Source organism: Centruroides sculpturatus, unplaced genomic scaffold, assembly GCF_000671375.1.
Source record: "Centruroides sculpturatus isolate CEXI.00-Female unplaced genomic scaffold, Cexi_2.0 scaffold2, whole genome shotgun sequence".
NCBI classification, from domain to species: domain Eukaryota; kingdom Metazoa; phylum Arthropoda; class Arachnida; order Scorpiones; family Buthidae; genus Centruroides; species Centruroides sculpturatus.
In genome coordinates this window covers 752719-777441 of record NW_019384369.1, presented here as the reverse complement: position 1 = coordinate 777441, position 24723 = coordinate 752719, and the positions used below count along the sequence as shown (strand labels likewise).

General features: G+C 28.6%; 1 protein-coding gene across 1 annotated transcript in view; it reads right to left on the bottom strand.

Annotated features, from left to right (window-relative positions):
• The window catches only part of LOC111613760 (glutamate receptor ionotropic, NMDA 3A-like), a 129625-nt gene that overhangs the window by 54359 nt on the left and 50543 nt on the right, over positions 1 to 24723 (bottom strand). The window contains exon 2 of the mRNA XM_023355108.1: positions 10518 to 11104. Coding sequence (XP_023210876.1) covers positions 10518 to 11104 — 587 coding nt within the window. The remainder of the gene's footprint in view (positions 1 to 10517; positions 11105 to 24723) is intronic.

Genomic DNA, 24723 nt, shown 5'->3' with positions numbered 1-24723 from the left:
GATATTACACTTAATACGAAATGGCATGATGATAAATTGAACAAATTTCTCGTTTATTCATTATACAGTATTGTATTATACAGAAATTTATTAAAAGAAATTTAACAATTATATTACATATATTTTATGATATAATGCCAGAATGCTATTTGAATCGCGATTGTTTCATAATTTATTTACATAGAGATTATGTTAATTAATAAAATATTGTAAAAATTTAATAATTAATTATGCTTTAGGGGAAAGATATATAATTCGAATAGCCTGTGTAGTATTGCATACATTTTAAAAATTGTGTCTGCTCCGTGCGTACTAGAGGGCTCTTTTTAATCGTATCCATCTTGGGTTCGATTAAGCCCACAATAGTAACGACTAGATGATGAACGGGGCCCGATATATTCGGGACTAACGGCATATAAAAAAATTCCTGAGATTTTTCGTTCGTCAGATTTCATCCTGGATTTCCCAGAAAGGTAGGCTGAAGCCTTAAACTCCTCAATATATTGCATATCTGCAAATATTTTACAGTATAATGATGAAATCCGAATTAGGATACGATTCAAATCCTCAATATTTTTCATTGATAGACAACAGTATGGATGAAGAGTGAAGGCACGGTTACAATTCTTCTTCTACTCTAATTGACCCCATAGCGGGTCGGACCGCTCGTAATGAGCCAAATTATGTTCATATAACTTTCATAATGCTATGTTCATTACGTTCATATAGATTTCGTAATGCTATGCTCATTATGTTCATATAGCTTTCATAATGCTCCGCGTATTTCAGTTAATGCTAATAATACTAGTATGATTGATCGATTGATTAATCAATCTATCAATCATTTTTGCTCAAAATATTATATAAATATCACTTTATACAATACATATTCCAAGTCTTAAAATGGAATTCAAATATTTATTTTAAGACAATTTCTTTAAGTAGATTTTTATTGGCTTATAATTCTTTTAAATTAAAGCATTCACTCTTTTATATTGAAGTGTTTTCGCTGTCTGTCTACTTTATATATATATATATACAAACATAAATATACTGTACTGTACATGTACACATACAGTTCGATCGCGTGATGTTACAAGTACTATTAAATCACGTAAAATTTGGAAGACAAATTAAACAAATTCCTAATTTGTAGCGCGACTTGATTGAATGTTTTACATGAAAATGATTTAAATTAAATTACATACATATATCCTAATTCAGTTATACGACTAAAATAAACACAGACATACATTAACAAAATCATGAATTGTACGTAAGTAGTTAGGATAATTAATTACTTTAATTTAAAATTCCAATTCTAAACAGATGATACAACTACTGGAACTGGTTGCAAAATGTTTAAAGTTAATTTTACTCTTTGCTTGTATCATTAAGTCACGTATCCGAGGATTTAAAACTCAATTAAACATACAACGCGCAGTTGTTTTTCTAGATAATATAAATCAATCAATGCTAGTACCAACGATGCGGGTACTTTAACAATTTCACTCCATCCTTTCATTGATCCAGTGATTAAATGCTTTATTTTAAAATTGTACAAGATGAATGGGGATTGTTGCAATGTGTAACACTATAAATTGATTATATTAAAAGTTCTATTACTTCGTAGAAACCATCTTGAAATGCGTATTTAAAGAGAGGTCATTCAGGCTTCAAAAAGAAAGAAAGAAAGAAAAATTCAAAAAAATGGATCTATAAAAGTAAATTAGCTTCAAATATATTATTAACTTACATACGTAACCATTTAAAAAAAAAGTTGAAATATGTTTAAGTTGGTTTCTATAGTAACAGTCTAGGTAGGAGGACTGATTGCTTTATTATGTTGCTTGGCAACATTCAGCCATTGACCCTCTATCTCATTATTAGTTACTAATGGGAAGAGTTAAGAAACAAAGTTGAAAAAACAAATGTTTAAAATATCTTAAAAGAATTGTCTAATGCATTTATTTAACAATGTTAGGAGTCCATTAGAATGGCTTTAAGTTGTAAATGAATTTGCTGGTGTACAGTACATCAGACAATAAGCGAAACATTAAAACTATTAAGGATGATTTCGAATGAGATTTCATTTCTAAATGCAACAAGAAACAAATTTTAAGGATTTTTAAAGCTTAAATGCTTTAAAAAAACCTCTAAAATAGTACTTGTGATGCGATCTCGCTAGATGCAATGCCATTTAAATTTTTATTGGGCAAAGAAATTATAATTATTACTTTAAATTTAAATTTACGAACTGAATTTAAAGTGAATTATATAGATAAACAGTTCTCTATAAACATTTTATTATTTTAAATGGTTTTTTACGTCATACATTGAGTTCTGGGAAACTTTTGATATTTGGGATGAAATAGAGCTGGATATGATAAAAATAAAGATTTAATTAAAATAAATTTAATAAATTATATAATAATTTACTCATTATTTAATATAGAATACGTATGAAAAGTATAAAATACTTTTACTGATAATTATCATCATCGTGAAGTTTGGCTAATCATAAATTCCAATTAGGGATGCGATGGATAAATGATTTAAAGAATCTGTAATGCGATTGACTGATTTGTTCCGGGATAATGATGCTAATTTAAATGTATTTAGTACTAAGGAACAACATGCTTTGGATAATTGAGCAGTTTCGATCGAACCATTCGAATCCTAAACTACAGCGTATCATTTTACATTAAGAGGATCCTAAATGCAATTTCCTGAAGTTTTTTCCTTTCTCGTGTAAACAACTTTGTGTATCAAATTTTCCCTCAGTAATATTTTGTTTACTATCGAATTGTATCATATAACATTAAGTTAGATACGATAAGCTCGGAATTTAAATTGTTTTTATGACATCTGTACGAAAACGATACTCCAGAGAACGGATTTTCGAAAAGATTTAATTAAATTTTAGTAATCACGTTACATTATCATAAAATATAATACTTAGGAATTTTTATAAATATAATAGTTCAATTTTGTATTATTTTTTCATGCCTAATAAACGATAAAAATCAATAAATAAAACGAATTATTTGGGTATTTTGATAATTTTTGAAGCGTCAAACAAATTTTGGTATGCAAATATTTTTTTTAATATAACAATATGATGTAAATGACATTTCTAATCATATTCATTAACTAATGTCTAAAACGACTCGCTATTAAATAGAAATCTGCCTAAACGAAAAATACATGCCGAAACGAAACAATTTGTTATGTAAAATGGCATAAGTTGGAAACCTGTCTAACGAGGAAACAAAAGATATTTTTGGAAATTAATTGAATAAAACAAAATTTTTCGGCCTAGCAAGGTAAATTCTAAATCATAGTGCTGTAACGTGGTCGACTTCTCAGTGACGAAAGTAACATTTTCATTTTCATAAAGGGGATGAAGACTTGGGACTACTCATTGGTATTGCCCGAGTGTGAAGAAAAGTAGAGGAAAGGTAGTTAAGGGAAGAGGCGAAGGGGAAAGAGTAAAGCGAGATAGGAAAGGGGATGAAAAGGGAAAGTTTCATGGGTGCCCAGCCTGTTTTATTAAGAATCAAATGAAACATACAGATATGGCTCCTGGCCATCAGATAGTGACGAAAGTAACAGAATATCATTTGTTTTTTCTGTTACGATTATAGTTTCATTGCGTGGAAAGTAATTGTAATAATAGAGAAGCTAATTAATAAAAAGCAACCTTCTATAAAAAAGAATGTGCTAAAACGGAAAATGCTGGCATGAACCAACGACGCGTTTTGTTTTAGACAGTTTTTCTATTATTTTCACCCTTAAGGCACTAATATGCCTTTTCTAAGGCGTATAACGGAGCAACCGGGCGATAAGAGACGGCGCCCAAGATATTAGAAACAGACCATCCTTAAAAATTCCTGAGATTTCTGACCACTCGGATTCGATCCCGGGTGACCAAGAACAGAAAGCTAACTGACACCTTAAATTGCCCTGGCCATTTGATGAGATTTTACTATATCATTTGATTTGTTATCATTGTTACATTATTTCTATTTTAAACAATAAATGTACAATAATTGACTTAAAATTATTCTTCTTTCTATCATAATGCGATATTTCTTGAGAAAAGTATGTGAATAACCTTCCCGTCTCGTTCTTTCATGACGCTATAACAGATACTTGCTCCTGGATTAACTTCGACGTAATCTTCTCAAGATGGCTTATTTCTATCTGCTCACAATTCTTAAGAGAAAAAAAGACTTATATTCACTTTGATAAGTCTTTCTTCCAGAACTTTCTTTAAAAAATACTAATAGTCTTATGTAATGTTAACTTTGGCAGAAGATTTAAAAGAATAAAAAGTATCAATGGCTATTTTATTCTTTAAATAGATCTGTAGAATTGTTATCGCAGTTTTACTTTATGAGAATTTCTAGTTATTACCCAGAAAATAATTTTTCGGGATTGGTCTGTCCCGGATACTTTATTCCTCCTCCCCCTCTGCATTGTCACTTGGCCGAACCCATAATGTATATGATTAAAAAAGCTGTGTCCACAAATGGTTAAATGGATAAAACCATCGAACACTGGTATTCGGTGGTCGCGGGTTCGCACCAGACCAACGAAGAGCTGTCTACGTGGAATTTAGATTTAATGGAAAAAAGGGTGCCCACAAGTGGATGATAAGTTACACTAATACAATAATTGGTTACAGGTTCGCGCTTCATGAACAATGAGCTGGCTATATAGAATTTTCCAGGCATTCTTCACGTATATAACATCTAAATAGGGGCCAGTTTCTTATAGAAAGTCACTCTAGCAGATTATCCATGCGTTACGTTGCCTTATTCTATCAACCCAATTAAAACGGCCATGTTAGTTGCCACAGATGGAAAGAGACAAAAATGAAAAGTTAAGCTGTGAAGAATATTCATAATAGATATTCACGTGTAATCTTTTTCGAATTTTGTCATTTTATATTGTATTTTTTATGTAAAACGCTTTAATGATTATCTCTCCAGTAAACTTACTGACTGAACACAATGATCTTACAAAGAAGTAGCCTATATACAAAGCCATTAACTGGATGGAATCCACAGATAATATTTCCTCTCACCTTCCTCGAAGATAATTTATTTTTTGCAATTTTAATCCCATTTCCTTTATCATAATTCCTACAAAGATATTTTTACTATTTTTGTATAATAGAAACTATTACCACTCTGATGTCAGAGTGAAAGCGTAGTTTCCAGCAGGAGGTCTTCCAGGAGATGAATTCCTCTTTATTCTCTGTTATTGTTGGCTTATAAAAGATAATGATCAAGAAATGATATCCAGTTTTGTCAAAGGTCGATAATTTGTGGACTATTACCGAAAACTTTCACAATAGAACATAATCTAAGTCAATTGCAGATATATAGTAAAGAGCATAACCATTTGGCCGGTATCTCTGAACGCAGAAGGACCTAATATTTTATGATTTTCCATTGATTAACAATAATAAAATTGTTTTATTAATTTCTTCACAAGTTTTTTGTATATCAAAAATGGAAGAGGCTCACGATTCTATTACAAATTTCTTGACTTTCTTTAACTACACTACGAAAGATTAGTTCTTACTTTCTCTTGTCATCCGTTTCTCATATTATTTATATTTTAAACACATCTATTTCCAGAACCAGACAGAAAATATGTAAGTAGACTCTCTTGACCAAGGCCACGGATACAGAAGGACCCCAAAATTAATCTTTTATATGAATTGAAATATTTGTTAATAAGTTGTAAGTTTTTCAAAGAGAAATTGATCCCATATTTATGGCTAATCAGACCCTAATTTCACTTCGGTATGGGGTTTTGGAGCAGAGGTCGTGGCACCAATTGCAGCTTCAGTCAATGACTTAATATTTAAGTACAATTGCACTTAAACATTTATCACACCATTTTATTCTATTTATTTATTTATAATCTGGTTTTTATCAGTTTATATAAATTTTATATAAACAATAGAAACTGGTGAGTAAACATTAATCAAATAGTTCTTTATCATTTCGGTTATTGCGGCTAAGTGAGAGGCCAAGGATCCCTAGCTACTTTGAGCCCCTGGTTATATTGGAATTGATGGGATAAAACAAAGCTATAAACTACATACGACCTGTATAGAGAAGGCATTTCCTACACAGATAGCCCATCTATTGTGTTGCCTGGTGTCTTAGGATGTCCAGGGAGACACCAGGCAACAGATTGCACAAATAGTAGTTCGCCACTGGCCAGTATATGTTAGAAAGATTGCAACTTGTAACAGCACTTAACATATAACAAATCCTTCCTTGATACGTCAGACCCTGTCCCTCACTATCTGACAACCCATTGTAGGCCTGGCCAAACTCATAATGGACTTGCTAAAAAGGCCGTCTTAGCTCCCTCAGGGAGGAAAGAGTTAAAGAGCACTTATATAATCCACATTAACCTAATGTATTTATGTTTAGCATTAAAAAACCAAATATTTTATACTCTAAACAATTACTCTCTTGTTTTAAGGAGTAATATCTTTAGACAATAAAAATATAAATTATATAATAATAAGCTTATTCTAAGACTCTTTCTATATTGCCAACGAAAGTTAATTAAAATGGACAATTCTTAATTTATAAAATTAATTAAATTAAAGTCAAAGCTACCAAACTTCGGATGCTTAAAATAGCTTCTATTATAAGAAAAACAAGGTTTTAGACAGTAGGGTGAAGTCTTTTGAATCAAACTGACCACTTTCTTGATGACCGGATCCTTGCATCGATCTTCAGATTCATTCAACCTGATGTTACTTTTTTCTTTGTTATCGGTTGATAGACTACTCAATGAAAATTCTCATGGACCACATTCGACACACAGATGTTTTGGAAAGACGACAATTGCATCCATCCTACGACTTAGCCCATTATTCTAACCGTTTCGGAGTAATCTTCTCTGAATATTTCCCTTCATTATTCCTAAATATCTAAATCGATTCAGTATGAAGTTTCTTTATCTTCGTAGATAAACCATGGAAATTGTTTTGGAAATTCTTTATGTACACACATATTTTTCCTCCTCCTCCTCCTCTTCTTATATAAGAATAAATGAAAATAAAGCAGCTGTCAGATAGATTTCGCATTGGTACATATGATTAAAATGGCTCACAATGCCTCATACTTGGTTGTCATATTCACTCCACTAATCTATTTAATATTTATGAGACTTTATATATTGAATTTTGTATAGAATTTTCTAAATAATTGTCAGTATGCATGCGAGTAACGTATAAAAGTTATCTCTACTCACTCTCGTAGGACAAAGGGTCCTAGCCTTTATGCAGCCATCAGTATATTAAAACCACACAAAATAACGTTAAAAATTTTATTATGTATTTTAAAAATAAAAATTTTGGCGTAATAAGCGTGAGGTCCTATGCTGTAGTAATCTATAGCTTAGGGCCTCATGCTTATAAGTTTGCTACTATTTGGCGAAAAGAAAAAGCTTCTTACAGCCCTGTTATAACTTAGGTTCAAAGTTAATCTAAATACGGTCCCGTTTGCTGCTCGTTAATTAAATAAGGATCCTAATCCAAAAGGCCCTACTAGTTCCCCTGTAATATTAGAGGTTAAGCAAATCACAACATGGGCGATCTGTGACACATTGCCCATGTTTTGCCTTCTTTGGTGTCTGCCTGTGTGCCTGCCTGTCTAGGGGATGTCTCCCGGGAGACACTCATCTACACAGATTGCCTATGTGTTCCGTTGCCTAGGAAACTGGCCCTTATTTAGGTCATAGATACGTGAAGAAAACATGGAAAATTCAACGTGGTCAGCCTGTTGTTGAAACGCGAAGCCACGACCAATTACTAGTTTTATCCATGGTTTTATTTATTTGTTTACTGATGGGCCTCAATGAATGCCTGACTAATATTACAAAATTTAAGTTGAATTTTAAGACCTTTTTTAAATGTAAGATATTTAAATTTTTGATTAAATAATATAAAAATATGATTTAAAAAATTAATTACAATTTCCGGTAATTATAATCACATAACTTTTTAAATATAAAAATAATTCTTAAGTTAATTTATTTAGTAATTCTTTAAGAGAAATTGTCAATTTAAAAATTAAAAAATTAATAATTTACTCATTTACAATTAATAATTTAATAAAACATGCAAAAAGCTGATATATTTTATAAGTAAACAAATGTTATCATTTCAACTTTCAATTTAATTAAGGAAAATATAATTAATTTTTTAAACAAAATTATTCAAGTTTAAACATTAATTTTTTTTTTAAATTATAAATTAAATTTATTATAAAAGAAATTAGAAAAAATTCTAATTTACAAATCAACATAAAATTTCCCTTAATATTTACAAATATAATTTAAAAAAAAAATCATCAGAATAATTAAAACTCTCATTATAAAGGTTGATAGAATATAAATTAAATTACATTGAATTAAATAAATATAATTTTTTTTTGTAAAAAATACGAGATTTAATTCAATTAAAACACTTATTTTTAGAAATTTGAAAAAGTTTAAAAGAGAAGTAAATTAAAACAATTGTAAGAAGTCTTTTATACTTTCCTTAATGACTTCTTTTAGTTGTTAAGAGATATCAGAGAACAAAGATTTATTTTAAATTGGATTTAAAAGAGATATTACACTTTGGATTCAATCCAAATTTTTATAAATAAAAAATAATTATTTGTATTCAATTTAGAAAAAAATAATTTATTATTTTATTTTAAAAAATACATTATTTATATACAAAAATGTAAAAACTTAAGTACTTTATTTTTTTTTCATTATTATAAAATAATAAGTAAAAATATTTGTTATTAATTTAAAAAATATTCTGAAATATTCTTAAAAATATATTTTAAAAAAATATTTTGTTATAAAAATAAAAATTCAAATTTAATTCTTTCATTTTGAATAAAATTTGAATTGTTTTTTTTTCTAGTGGAAAAAATACAATAAAATTCCTGGGTTTTTAGTGTTTTCAGTGGATCAAATATAGAGAAGTATCCATTTTATTTTTATTCATTTATTTGTTTTTTTTTTATATTGATTTAAATAAAGATAATTATCTAATATCGAATTATCTGTACTTCAATTAAGTATAATTAATTTGGCACATTGTTGTGACTCCAAAAAAATTTTCCTTTCTCCCTATGGGAACATGTTTCAGGTGAATAGGGAATGTCTTGGGAACTAAGATTTTTTATACTCTGTTTACATGTATCTATTTTTATAAAATTTAGTATTTTTATATAAGAAATAAGCTTTTACAGTGGTGAGTGGGCAAAAAGAGCAATTACCTGGGGACACCACCAACAGGGGTCTCCAAAACTATCTCTTATAAGGAAACGTTTCGCTCAAAAAATCCCCGAAGAAATATGTCTGAAGGGACTGAACATGGGGTCCTCTAATTCAAATTTACCTGGCTATGACTCCCTGCTGAGTTTTTTAAAAATAATTTTATAAAAGTTAATTTCTTATTCTAACTGATACTTAAGTATTCAGTATGTAATTATACTGTATAGTATTTCGAATTATATGTATCTTTTCCAGAGAATTAAATATCTCTATCGTAATTCCCATTAATTAAAATAACAAATGAATAATAGAGAATTATAATTAAAATCTTGTAATATATATACATTATTATACATATAAATACATTATTCATTATGATATTTTAATATATAGATACATCAAATCTGTGTTATGTAGAAATTTAAAGCATTCTATAGCAATTTCCGAAATTAAAGTGTTAAATTGCAGGTGATTCTTATATCGAGGTATTCTTTGTCACGCCAAAAAGTCTGTATATAATGAAAATTTTGTAGTTTTCCTTGCTTGTTTTGTATTTTCTTTTAATTATACTTCGTTTTAATAATGCTATTAATGGTTGTATTTTTTAATAAATTGTTTTACATAATACTTTTTTAATTATTATCCAATTTATGTCTGAAAAATTTGTTTTTATGTCGCAATGCATTTTATATTTGAAGTAGTACGACATAAGCTTAATTTAGATTTTATTATTATTATTATTATTATTATGGGGGTAGACCTATTCAAATGGTCTAGGCTAAAGGAAGACAGGAGGAGATAAGTAAATAAATAAAATAAAAGACATTAATAAAATATTTACTTTAAAACATGAATAAAGAGCATAAAAATTTATTAAATTATGCTAGAATAAACAATCAGTATAACACTAAATATAATACGACATTAATTATGAAATTAAGAATACATACACAAAACACAACAAATACAACACACCCAACAAATACAATACACATAAACATACACACAAACACAGAACACAAGAAGAACACAAATACTAAACAGAAATATCACTACAATTCACTTTTATTATTTAAATACAATTATATCTCTTCCAATATCGATATTTCGTGATTGGTTAATGGAGTATAATACACGAAATTATCAGCACGACTCTTCAACAAAGAAAAAAAAAAAAAAAAAAATACAAAAGAACTTACCCGAAAAGAATGGACGAAAATTTCTTTCTTTCATCAGAGAACAACTCATTGCAATTAATTTCGGTGGTAGAATTTTTAAATCTTTTATACAAACTGGCAATATCAACATTTCTAAAAGCAGTCGTTAACAGATTAGCTATCATCTTAAAGATGTTATCTTCAATTTCTCTACGTCGTAACTTAATGGCTAACAAACCAGGCGGATACAATTGATTGTAAGTAATAGAATGTTCTAACAATATCCAAATCCATTGTCCATCCAGCATATCCAACTTTGAAGCTTCTTGGAAGACTTTGTAAGCGTTGAATCTATCACAGGACAAGATTATAACACGAACTTCGCTATTCCTCAAAGCACTCAGTTGATCAAACAGACGTTGGCTATCGTCCGTCCGTAAGTAAGTTACTTTTAAACGATTCTGGGAAGAAGTCAGCGATTTGAGACGATTTGCAATACTTAATGAAAAAACATTGTAGTCTGTCAATAAAGTTGCATTGTACCATTTGCTAGTATTAAGGAAACTATAAGTTGAATCTGCTAAATTAGTTGCACTTGCATCTAAGCTGATGTAAAACGGATTTACTTCCTGAAAAGATAAGATTATTCGTGTTATTTTAATGAGATTATTTCACTTTCTTTTTAAAATATTTAAATATGAATCAAGTAAGACTTCGTTTAATTACATTTCAATATGCTTTTATTGGGCTTAGGAAAATGCTGCACGAGAAAAAAATTCTTCTGATTAATACATTCAAACATAGAGAACAATAGTCACTAGTAATAATAATTTTAATATATTTAAAAAATTAAAAAAAAAAACACTTTTATGGTAATGTTTTCTGTACTTTAAATAATTAAATAAATTAATAAATTAAATTAAAAAAACACTTTTATGGTAATGTTTTCTGTACTTTAAGCTGGGGTATGGGACAACCCCACCATATACATAACTACAATACAGTTACGTACACACATCATAATTAAATTCCACATTTAGTTATGCTTAGCATATTTGCAGATGGAGAAGATGGTAGGATAGTGCCACCCCTTTAAGGATGCCCTGATGGTAGGGATTAGGTATGTCCTGAAAGTCGCAACCTTCTATCTTAATTAGAACTGGATGAAATCTCAGTTCCTAGATTTGTGGACATAATACGGAGCGAGTTAAATAAAAATGTTTAAAAATGGCCGTCGTTTGGAGGTTATTTTGTATGCATTTCAAAAAAGTTCCTGAAAAAAATGACCGCCGTTTAGAGGTGGCCATTGTTTGGAGATGGCTGTTATTGAAAGTTCATCTTTATTATAATAACGATCCACTATAACATGTATAAACTTCAAGAAAGTTTTAATAAAATTAATTTCTATTCATTTTATGTAAATAGAATAATGGTATATACAGTATATTTAATATTTATGAATTGGAAATTGCTTTCGTAAGTTTTGATTAAATAGAAGAGAAAAATTTTAATTATTTTATAATGCAGAACCAATGAAAAAAATATTTTCTCATGTTTTTACCTTAGATTATGAGTTTAAAATTTTAGAATTAGTTTTCTAAAAAGAATGGGTGAGGTCTAGGGTTTCTTTCCCGGGATCCCGGGATCCCGTTTTCCCGGGATTCCCGCCGTTTATTCCCTACGAGAAAAATCCCGGAAAATTTTATTTTCCTGGGAAATCTCGCATTTCAATAATAATTTATCATGTCAGGGTTTTCTTTCTATTATTTATTATACGAAAAGTTGCATCTTGAAGACTCACCTAAGAGAGAAATTTTGAGGTTTCTTGCTGCATATTATTACCTATGTTTTACAAGTCTCTACTTGTTAGTTCATGTAATATCTAAGTATTGTGATTGCGCATCATTGAACAGCGGAGCACTCGCTGAAAGTAAGTATCACTCATCGCACTTTAGTTTATTTTTTATTTCATCTTTAGAAATAAAATAGTATTTTTTTTCGTAATCATTAAAACTCCCAATGAAACGCTTTATTTAACTTTCATCTTATAATGTAGGAGAACATAAATTAATTGAGCCTAACGTGTCCGTATGGGTTAGATTGGGCCTACACTTTTAGTTACTTACTAGAAAGTAAATTAAATTATTCAAATTTATGATATTCCTGTATGATCTTTTTTATTCATATAAAATTCTACTAATTTTATCCATATAAAATTTACTATCTCATTCCGGAATTTCCCGGGATCCCGGGAAAAGAAATTATTTTTCCCGTAATTCCGCTGGAGGCAAATTTCCCGGGAAACGAGAAACCCTAGTGAGGTCGTATGGTAAAGGCAATTAAAACACCAGCCCACTGTTCCGGGAAAGCGAAATCGAATCTGGGCGAGCAATTCAAGAAATTTCCGTGGTGGTCTGTCCGGATTCATTGGGTCCCGTACCCAATGAATCCGGACAGACCACCACGAAAAATTTCCGCTTCTACCTGGCCACCCTTATTGTGGACCTGGCAAAACTCACGACGGACGCCTTCTAGTGCCCACTGGGCGCTAAAAGTCATTAGAAAATAATTTTAGCCGAATTTTAGGGAACTTATGGATATTTTAAAATAAAAATATTAAGGTAGAGGACCCATTATGGCCTACTAAGTTTGAAATATTATTTTGACCAGTTTTATCACCTAGAATCCCTAAGCTATAACCTAGAGATATTTCTTGGGAGAAGAATTGAATTGGGCAAAATACTAGTCCAAACTTGATGCGCCATAATATAAATCAAGTTATATCTTTTTATATAATTTCATAAAACTTTAAGAGATATTTTAAATAAAAATTTTAAATAATCGAAATTATTTTAAAATATATAGTCTATATATAAACTTTAATAGAAAGTTGACTGAATTTTATTTAATTAATTCTAATTTAAATTATAACAATAAGTTTATTTACGGTATTCAAAAATATAATTTAAATTTGATCTGATTGGACAATTCAAATTCGAATTTAACGAATCAAAGACGACTTCAGTTTCTTAATATAAAATCTTATTGAAAATTTTAAATTTCAATTAATAAATCAAAATTATCTTATTATTGTTATTATCTTAATTAATATAATTATATTCAAGCCGATTTATTAAATGAAATTAAAAATATTAATTAATTACTGTATTATACAATTTGATTAAATAAATTTACACTATCAAATTTTCTATCACTTTAAAGTTTTACATAATTTAAATAGAATACAAAACTAATTAATTTAATACTCAAAAAATAAGAATACAAATTATCTTTAATAGAAACTAAGAAAGATATTTTAAAAATTTTATATATTAAGATTTTAATCTCTTGTTAATATAGTAGATAAATAATTAAAGAGACGAACCCGATTAAAAATTAATATAAACTAAAATTATTTATTTATTTTATCCATTTATTAATAAATTATACTTAAGAATAACATAGTTTGTAATTTTGTAAACTTATAACTATTGATTGGTCAATTCAGAGTTCGTTTTTTCAAAAATTTAAATTCAGCGAATCAGACAAAAGATTGTTTAAATGTCGCTTGTTAATAGTGAAACCCTATTGGAATTAAATAAATGTGAATTCTTTTATTTTTAATTTTATTATTGTTTTTAACTAAAAAATAAAACTTGAACGAACTCAATTAATATAGTATTTATTCGATTTACTTTTTAATTTCATTTTTTTAATGGTTTAATTTAATTTAAAAATTAAATCAATATATAACTTCTATACTTAATGATTAATTGTATTTTAACCTGAAAAATAATTTTGTCAATAATTAATTTAGAAATTATTTAGATTCATTCGACTTTAATTAATGGATTTACTTTGGTATTTCTAAGATTTTATAAGAATTTCTTTTTCTAATTCAGAAAAAAAAGCATTTGCCTTTAATTTAAACTTTAAATTAAACTTTTATTCCTAAAATATTTTGTCATAGTAAATGATGAAATAAATATTCAAAAAATTTCTTGGAATTTTTATTTTTCAAATATTGAAAAATGTCTTAAATTATCAAATGATAAAGTAATTTTCACGTAAAATTTTACTGAAATGACTTTGATTTGAATCACGTTTAAATGGAGAAAAAATCTTATAATTCAAACCTCTGAACAACGGCCACTGACCGGCCGGCACATAAAACATGGCCGCTGTTTGAAGGTTTTCTTGTATGCACACTTTTCTAAAAAAATAATAAGTTCCTGAAAAAATAGACGCTGTTTAGAGATGGCCGTTGTTGGGAGGTTGCCGTTATTGGAGGTTCATTTCCACAAAAACTATTTAATAAGTATTCTAAAATTTATTCGTAAATGATGAAATTTTATAACTTAAAAAATATTTTTCTTGTTTCAATGAATATACAGTAATTTATCATTTATCATTTTAGAAAAATTTCATTAAAAATGTGTATAAAATCTAAAAATTTCAAAACATTTCTTGTATATTAAGTGAAAAATTAATTAAATCCTTTCAAAAATCTTATGGTAATTGAAATTTTATAGTATTGAAAAACGTTGCAGCCATGATTCCACATCCTTACAACGTTTTTCAATGTATAATGGCTTGAAAAAGCTTCAGGAATGTTTGATTTTTCTGTTTATATCCGAAAATTTCCTTATACAAAAACCAAATTTTTCAAAAGTATTTTTATAACATGTTATGAAATTTTCCTCGATCAAATCCTTTACGTAGACCACACATTTAAACTTAAATAGCATTTACATTTCTGTAAAATGTGTTTTATAGAAACGAAATTTCAGCAAAAAACTATACAGATCAACAACAAAATCTTGAAAAAATCGCGAAGAAATCAATTTTTCTTTAATATATTCTTCATACTTTAACGTAAAAATAAATCACAAATAATCGTTTTAATGCTGTTGGAGGAACAAAATTTCTTTAAAATTTTAATGAAATTTTAAGAGACAACAGAGAAATTCCTCAGAGAAATAAATGCTTTAATGATATTTTTATAAAAATTTATTATTTTATGTTTTTTTAAAGCCATATTAGAATTACGAATTTAATAGATAATTGTTAATTTAGTTATTTCATTGTATTTTTCAGAAATGATAAATTTAAAAAACTTAATATATAGAGTATAAAAATCTTAAAAATTTCCTAAAATTTTAAAAATTTGTATAAATAATCCTTCATCATTAATAACGCCAACTCTCGTTGTAATTGTAAGTTACAATATATCCAAGATTGGATTGGATTGTTAGCATACACCATAAGGCAACCCAACACATGGGCGATCTGCCAAGGGAGGATCCATCCAGGAGATGTTTTTAATAGAAATTGGCTCCACTTAGGTGTTAGATACGTGAAGTAAACTCGAAAAGCGGTCAGCCCATTGCTCATGCAAGAATCCGCGATTTATTTAGTAGTTTTATTCACTCGGTCATGTTGGGCTCAATTTGCAAGAGACCTTCCTCTTCGGCTAGTAAAAATAAATTTAAAAACACGAATACCTCGTAGTATGAGGTCCTAAGCTTGCTTAGCTTATATATAAAACCGATTCCAATTATGCTAATTACCAATTCATCATATAATACACCTCAAAGATTTATTTATTTGCGAATATCTTTTTTATANTCTTATGGTAATTGAAATTTTATAGTATTGAAAAACGTTGCAGCCATGATTCCACATCCTTACAACGTTTTTCAATGTATAATGGCTTGAAAAAGCTTCAGGAATGTTTGATTTTTCTGTTTATATCCGAAAATTTCCTTATACAAAAACCAAATTTTTCAAAAGTATTTTTATAACATGTTATGAAATTTTCCTCGATCAAATCCTTTACGTAGACCACACATTTAAACTTAAATAGCATTTACATTTCTGTAAAATGTGTTTTATAGAAACGAAATTTCAGCAAAAAACTATACAGATCAACAACAAAATCTTGAAAAAATCGCGAAGAAATCAATTTTTCTTTAATATATTCTTCATACTTTAACGTAAAAATAAATCACAAATAATCGTTTTAATGCTGTTGGAGGAACAAAATTTCTTTAAAATTTTAATGAAATTTTAAGAGACAACAGAGAAATTCCTCAGAGAAATAAATGCTTTAATGATATTTTTATAAAAATTTATTATTTTATGTTTTTTTAAAGCCATATTAGAATTACGAATTTAATAGATAATTGTTAATTTAGTTATTTCATTGTATTTTTCAGAAATGATAAATTTAAAAAACTTAATATATAGAGTATAAAAATCTTAAAAATTTCCTAAAATTTTAAAAATTTGTATAAATAATCCTTCATCATTAATAACGCCAACTCTCGTTGTAATTGTAAGTTACAATATATCCAAGATTGGATTGGATTGTTAGCATACACCATAAGGCAACCCAACACATGGGCGATCTGCCAAGGGAGGATCCATCCAGGAGATGTTTTTAATAGAAATTGGCTCCACTTAGGTGTTAGATACGTGAAGTAAACTCGAAAAGCGGTCAGCCCATTGCTCATGCAAGAATCCGCGATTTATTTAGTAGTTTTATTCACTCGGTCATGTTGGGCTCAATTTGCAAGAGACCTTCCTCTTCGGCTAGTAAAAATAAATTTAAAAACACGAATACCTCGTAGTATGAGGTCCTAAGCTTGCTTAGCTTATATATAAAACCGATTCCAATTATGCTAATTACCAATTCATCATATAATACACCTCAAAGATTTATTTATTTGCGAATATCTTTTTTATATTTATTTATGTAAAAGATATTTAAAAATTTAAATAATTTAATCAAAAATTCAAAAACGAATATATAAACAAAGCTTTTTAGTTTTCTTCTTCTTCTTCTTCTTCTTCTCCTCTTATTTATTATTCAGAAAATTAAAAGAAATTCATTGAACTCAATAGAAGTGCTAACGTAGCATTCTATGATATTAAGTTTTTTTTAAGTAAATATGTTAAAGAATAAAAATAAAATACATATTTTATATTGCTACCATAATATAACCTTTTAAAATTTTATTTAATTTTAAAAATAAAATAAAAAATATCACCCGTATGAGAAGATTCTGTATTTTGAATTATGTCGTGACTGATAGGTCAACGTCCTGAATTTCCAATACAGGATTGACTTTATTATTATTATTTTTTTTTCTCATGAAAAGTTATCGAAACGACTATTTTCTAGAATAAAAAAAATAAAAAAAAAGCAGAATTCTCATGGGATTTTTTCCCCTTTGTTCTTAAACGCGCAGCATGTTTGTGTATGTGTTTCCTTAGAACCATCATTATGTTCCATGACGTAGCCCGGTATCATAAAAATAGATTTTTATAGATTCTACATAAACTTTTTGTATAAAGTAAATAAAATTTTGGCACGAAAGCCTGCTTTTATAAAAGAAAAATGCATTTAATATTTAAAAAATTTCGGTGTTTTCGTTTAGTGCTCCAAGAAGATATTTAAAATTCGAATAGATTTGATTAAGTAAAGATGTGTTAATTTTATTAAGGACAGACAAACATCTTTTTAAATTGGTTTTTCTGTAAGAACGTGATCAAAATTATCATAACCACGTGTTATGTAGGGTTTAAATTTTCTAAACGAGATCCTCATCAGCATATTTTCTTAGTCGCTTGCCAAGTGAGAAACTTTACATTTATAAATTGTATAAATTTCTATTATTATTATTTTTTTTACTGTCAAAGATATTAAATTTAAAGAAATTCTTCGCGTGTATAAATCTATTATAACTAGATTTTTATGTAATTAAATTATATTCAAAAATCAGTTAACCGTGATATACTTGTTAAGAGTATTTTAAGAGCTAAAATAATCATTTATAACATAATTTATATATAATAAAATCACGTGCGACAGGGTAGCCCGAAAGTCAATTAACTAAAATATATTTCCTATTTAAGTTTAAGACCGGTTTGAACAATCGCACGCCATTCGATCATTGTATAGGTTAACAGACTTTTTGGTCACTCTCGTTTTATTAAGATAACGTATACTTTTACGTCAGTTTGACGTCATTGTTACAGTTTTTCATTGCAGAAATGTAAGAATGATGTTAAGTTGACGTAAAAGCGTCATCGTTGTGACAGAACGAATGCACTTTATATTACATTTATTAATAAAAAATGAACAAATAAAAAAATTCATAAATTCAATAGTGAATTGAGTATTTTTTTTAAGTTTTTGATTTTGTTTGTTTATTTTTTTATAGGAAATCTGAAAATTTAGCGTATTGATATTTGTATTTACGATTAGATTCATCAGAATATTGACGCATCATTTCTTTTCCTTTGGAACTTTTTCTTGCTTTCGATCCTACTGCTTATTACCATCAATTCTTCTTTCTCTACCCATTCTTTTCTAAATGTCGCAGCCATCCCCGTGGATTAACCTTAACAATGTCATTAATCAAAAAAGGGATGAGTTATACATGCATAATTCAAGATGGCATCTCTTCAAATTTTTATTCTAACTTGGTTTTAGTTAAACGTGTAAATGCATTAATGTAATTTATTAAATTATCGTTATAATTTATAAAGAATTTATTTTGAAAATACGATTTTAAACGATTATAAATTAAATTTAAAAAAAAAAATATGTCAAACATTGGAGGTTCTCTGAAAAATAAGTAAGATATTGACAGAAATTCATTTTAATAATAATCGAATGCAATTGGCTGAGAGGTAGAAGTAAGTGTTAAGTCTATATCTTCGCTTTTTTAAAAATTAGCACGGGAAGATTAGGAAGGGAGTAAGGCAGTAAATAGGGTAATAAGGTATTACTAAGTGCTGTTAAGAAGTCAGCCTACCGTTCTGGTGGATCCGAAATCGAATCATGACAGTGAAAACACTAAAAAACTTGAGTCCGTTGGATATTTGGGCCCTGTCTCTTACCATCTAGCGTCCCATTGTGGGCCTGATCGAACCTACGATGGGTCTGAAGTAAAGGCTATGATAGTGCACACGAAGTTGAACGAGTTCAAAATAAAAAAAAGAAGATAGACTATTAGTAAGATAGTAAAGAGGCTAGGAAGACATTAGTATGGGAAGAAGCTAGGTATTACTAAGGGAGTAGGACAATAGATAAATTAGTTAAGTAGTAGTGAGGGAGTAGGACAGTAAATAGGTTAGTAAAGCACGAGTAAGGAAAAGATTAATGAAGGAGCGCTCGAGAGAAATATTTTTTATTTAAAGTCTGTTTGAAAGTATCATTCCATAATTTTTCATTATTTCTTCTTCATGGAATGCTTTTTATTAAATTCTGTACAATTACAATTGGATTAGATATACGGATTTATACAGTAATTACATTTATTATATAAAATTGTTCGAAAACAAAATTCTGTAATTTTGGTTCTGGACAATTGACAATAATGAGGTTCTTACTTTTACTTGCTTTTCTTTTATAAAATATAGTCGTTCCATTCCTCTCTCATCTCTTAGTTACTAATTCCAATCATGTTTGTTACAATGGAGCTTGACCCTCATTCGGGTCACCAATCTACGATGACCCCAATGAGGGTCAAGCTCTACTGTAATTAATATAATTGTGTCCAGCCACATGGCCTTAATGTGCTAATGCCTGGCATTAACTAATTAATTACTCAATCTTTTTAAAGTTAGTTTCGTGCAGACAAACATACAAACATCCAATCAATTAGCTATAATATATATAAGTCAAACTTCAATTTAATATTATTTATTTTCCTCTTTATATTACCTATAAAAATTCTTAAAAATAATTATAACAATAATTGAAAGTTTTATCATTTAAGATAATTTTTCTCGTTTAACCTGTCCCCGATTTGTCTGGACCCATTCCTCACCATATTCACCACTCACTCCATCGTGGTCCTACCCAAACTCACGATTGGCATGTAAAAAGACTCTGTTAGTGCCAACGGGGCAAAAAGAATTAAATAAATAAATAAATAAATAACTTATGGTTTGTAACTATTTACGTTTAAATTCATGTGTAAACAAACAAACGAATAAAAATTATACAGTAGCTAATAAAATTAATATTCCTTCTACGAAACTATCCACTTTTTTCAAGTTGTTTACCAGAATTTTTCTAGATTTATTGTGAAATATGTATGTACACTTGTTTTTTTCGTCTATAACTTATTATCTTTGCTAATATATTTCTTGTGTTCCAGTAATGGACATGCATTGAATTAATTTACCATTGCTTTCTTCCTTTTCTAGTACTTGTTTGCAGAACCCATTGAATAGTCCATTACATTCTTTGTTGGTTTTCAGTACTTGTTTATTGATTTGCATTCCGTTAGCTGTTTGTGCATTCCTACAAACTTTTCCTCAATTTATTTTATAGACTTGGATTTTGACTCACTTTACTGAAATGTCAATATTTCTACCTTTAATTTCTTATTTTAAATTACAATCTCTATCTTAGAAGTATAGACTTGTCCATTCTCTTTCCTACTATCTTTTACGTTAGTTATGATAATTTGGCATCATTTGTATTGTTTTTATTAGATTATTATACAAGAAATGTAAGAGATTTAAACAATAATTGTGTATTTAATGCATTTTTTATTATATATTGATTATTCTTATAATTCTTCCATTTACACAGTCTAATGCTGTTCACCATTGAAAGTGGATAAAACCACTGACCGCAGGTCGTGGCCTCGCCAACGGGCTAGTCACATGGAGTTTTCCAGATCGTAATTAAATTTTGAGTAAACCAGGGACAAATATTAGATAATATATAATCTATTAAGAAGAAGTAAAGACCGGTTACGGATCTTTATTAGCTCATAGATCTTCATAATTGACTCGAATGTTTCGGGTCTCTTTTCTATTGTACTACCTTATTGTGGACCTGAAAAAAGCCGTAATGGGCTTAATTAATTAATAAAGGGTTTTAAAAGTCCGCAGGACCTAATAGGCCTCTTCAAATTTAATGCATTTTAGTGTATTCAAATTCTTAAAATAAATTATTTAGCGTTTTCTATAAATTTCTAGCAAAATTAACGCACAGATATATGCAAAGAATATAAAACTCAACAAATAATAATATGATAAAGAGAACAGAAATCAAGCACTTAAAGCCATTTTGATTCTTTCATGATGTTTAAGACTTGGTTGATGGATTGTTGGCAACGCATTGATGATCTACTAAGGGAGTGCCTCCCGGGAGGACTTTCTATGTGAAAAATGGCCCATATTAAAATTTTATACACGTGAATAAACCCGGAAAACTCCACATAATCAACTCGTTGGTGAGGCCGAGTGGATAAAACCACTGAACATTGATACTACTGTATCAATGTTCAGTGGTTTTATCCACTCGGCCGCTGTTGCGCTGTTATATACAGTGTTAATAACGAAAGTATCTATTTTTAATATAAAAAGTTCTTAAAAGTTTATTTATTGATTACTTAATTGATTTAATAGTCTCAGGGTTACAATTCTTCATAATCTGATAATTACTATAAGAACAGTAAGACAACTTTCAGTATGAATCTTACGGTTACTTCAAGAATTTAAAAGAAAACATTCTTTAATAAAATTTGATATTTTAGTAGCAAATATAAATTCATTACTTATAAGAAACTATTGGAAAAATTTTATGAATTTGTTATTACAATGCATATGGGCTTCAAAATGGCCTCCTTCTGATATTCTCACAAACATTCAAAACTATAGGATACTGACAATAAACATCTTTAGTATGTTATTAATCATTTGACATTTAAGAAAAATTAAAATATTAAACTACTTTTTTAAAAAAAACTACTTAAAATAAAAATTAAATTAAAGAATGGACAATGTAAAAATTAAAAAATTTCACAGATGGCGTTATTAGATTATCGCCATCTATCGATGATATACTGTATTTATATTAAATATTTAAACTAATTACCATTTTCTAAAATATTTAAACCACTTGGCTAAAATAAATAAATCAAGTGTAACTAATCCTTTAATATTTACACCAAAGATTTTGTGGGCATACATCTAATAACAGAAATTAAGCTATTAAATAAATTACAACAGCAATCTCTGAAAGGCGGCCATTTTCTGAGAACGTTTCGTTTTGAATGGGCACAAAATAATCTCCAAATAACGGCCATTTTTTATTTCCCGTCGGTGTTCGTCGTTCAGAAATTTGACTGTATTTAAATTTTAAAAATTAGGCACATTTCTATATTATTGTGAAGTTATTTTCTTTGGTCTTACAGATACTATCCATTTAAATGGCATTTATAATGCACTGATCTCAAAAAGTCGAGCGCTGAAGAGACGTATCCATAGATCCATCATTCACAATAATAAAGTAAGTAAAAAAATGGAGTAAAAATTCAAAGATTTCTATAGAAAATTGAAGTGTACTCGATTATATAAACAGTACTCTCGCCTTTCTGAAGTATAGCTGCATCGAGCAAGACATTCATCCATCTTTATTACGTTGCAAAGTGCTGAAGATGAATGGTTTCTAACACGCGTTGACAAATATCGTGTCATTTATTCGTCTAGAACGATTTACTTTTTTCTTACTTTATTTAGTAGCTTAGATGGCGTAAAAATAAAATTGCATTTTCTTGTTAACTTCTCGAAGGTCTCTAGAGTTTAAAGAGATTCAATTCTTTATAAATTCTACAGATTCAATTGGAAGAAAAGAGTATCTTGTAACTACATGGCAATGCATTAATCATTAACAAGCATGTCGAGAGATTATTCTTATAAATTTAATGTGGTTTTAGGCTACTATTCTACAACAGACAACGCATTAAAAGTGCTATTTTTCAGGATATTTTCCGTTGTTAATTTGAATTCTGAGCATTAAGAATGGTACGAGCATTTTTTTGTTCTTCTGTAACGAAATCGTCTATTGAATAATCAACTTTATTTTCAAGTTTTTAATTTTTTATATTCAAATACAACCATGTACAGTACAGATGCCCGATTCATTAACAAGCACGTCGAGATATTTATTCTTAGAAATTTAATGCTGGTTTGCTGTTATTCTACAGCAGAAATCGTATTAAAAATGCTATTTTCGAGGTGTTATTTTCATTGTTATTAACATCTACTATTGACCGAGTGAGTGAAACCACTGAACACTGATAGTTGATAATGGGTATGCATTTTGCCAACCGGCTGGCCATGTAGAGTTTTCAGAGCTTTCTTCACATTTACAACGACTAAATAGGATCCAGTTTTCCATAAAAAGTCTTCCCGTGGAATCCCCTTGGCAGATTATCCACATGTCGCGTTGATGTATACCAATAAATCCATTGTTAATTTGAATAGAATGAATCCGAAGCATTTTATCGTTCTTTTTCAATGGAATTATCTATTAGATTACCGTTATTTAGAGATTATTTTGTAATTTAATTTATAAATTTTTAACTTTTTATATCCAATTACAACCCCGTGTGGATGAACGAACGAAAGGAATTGGTCCAACACAAAAATATATTTAATTACGACACTCAAAAGCTTGAATTAAGTTGGTTCAATATGAGAATCGCGTGCGTAGAATATGCTTTGATAATTAAATTTTCAATTTTTCTGAATAAAATTGTTTAAAATACAATAAAAATCGTAAAATCATTTTAAAACTATCGAATTAATTAAATTTCATACATTTCAATACGCTTCTTTAATTAAAACTTGAGGCACTCGCGTATAGAAAATGATCGAATTTAAGGATCGTGCGACTTATAACCTCTTCACAAATTGCTAATTTTACAAACAAAACACAGTTAACTGAGTTTTGAGCTTTTCTGTATATAGATTAATATACAGTCAAACCTCCAAACAACGGCTACTGACAAGAATCTAAAATATGGCCTTTCTTTGGAGATTATTATTTTTTAAATCCAAAAAGAAATGTTTCAGAAAAAGTGTCCCCGCTCTTTAAAGGTTGGTATTGTTGAAGATTTCACTAAATAAAAATATATATGGATACAGCAAAGCACATAAGCAACTATACAATCAAATTGTAATTCCAAACGAAAAAGTACAATATGGCCCAAAATTTGGTTAACCATTGTAAAGATGTTACCTTACTTAAATACTTAGGCTATATACTTAATCCTATTACCTATAATTTTATAACTGAAAACGCTACGGTTTTATAAACACAGTTTATGACTCATAACACACAAACAAAACACGAGTAACTGACTTTTGGGCCACCCCGTTTTTAGAATAAAAAAAAATTAGAAATTAAAAAAAAATAATATGATAAAGAGAA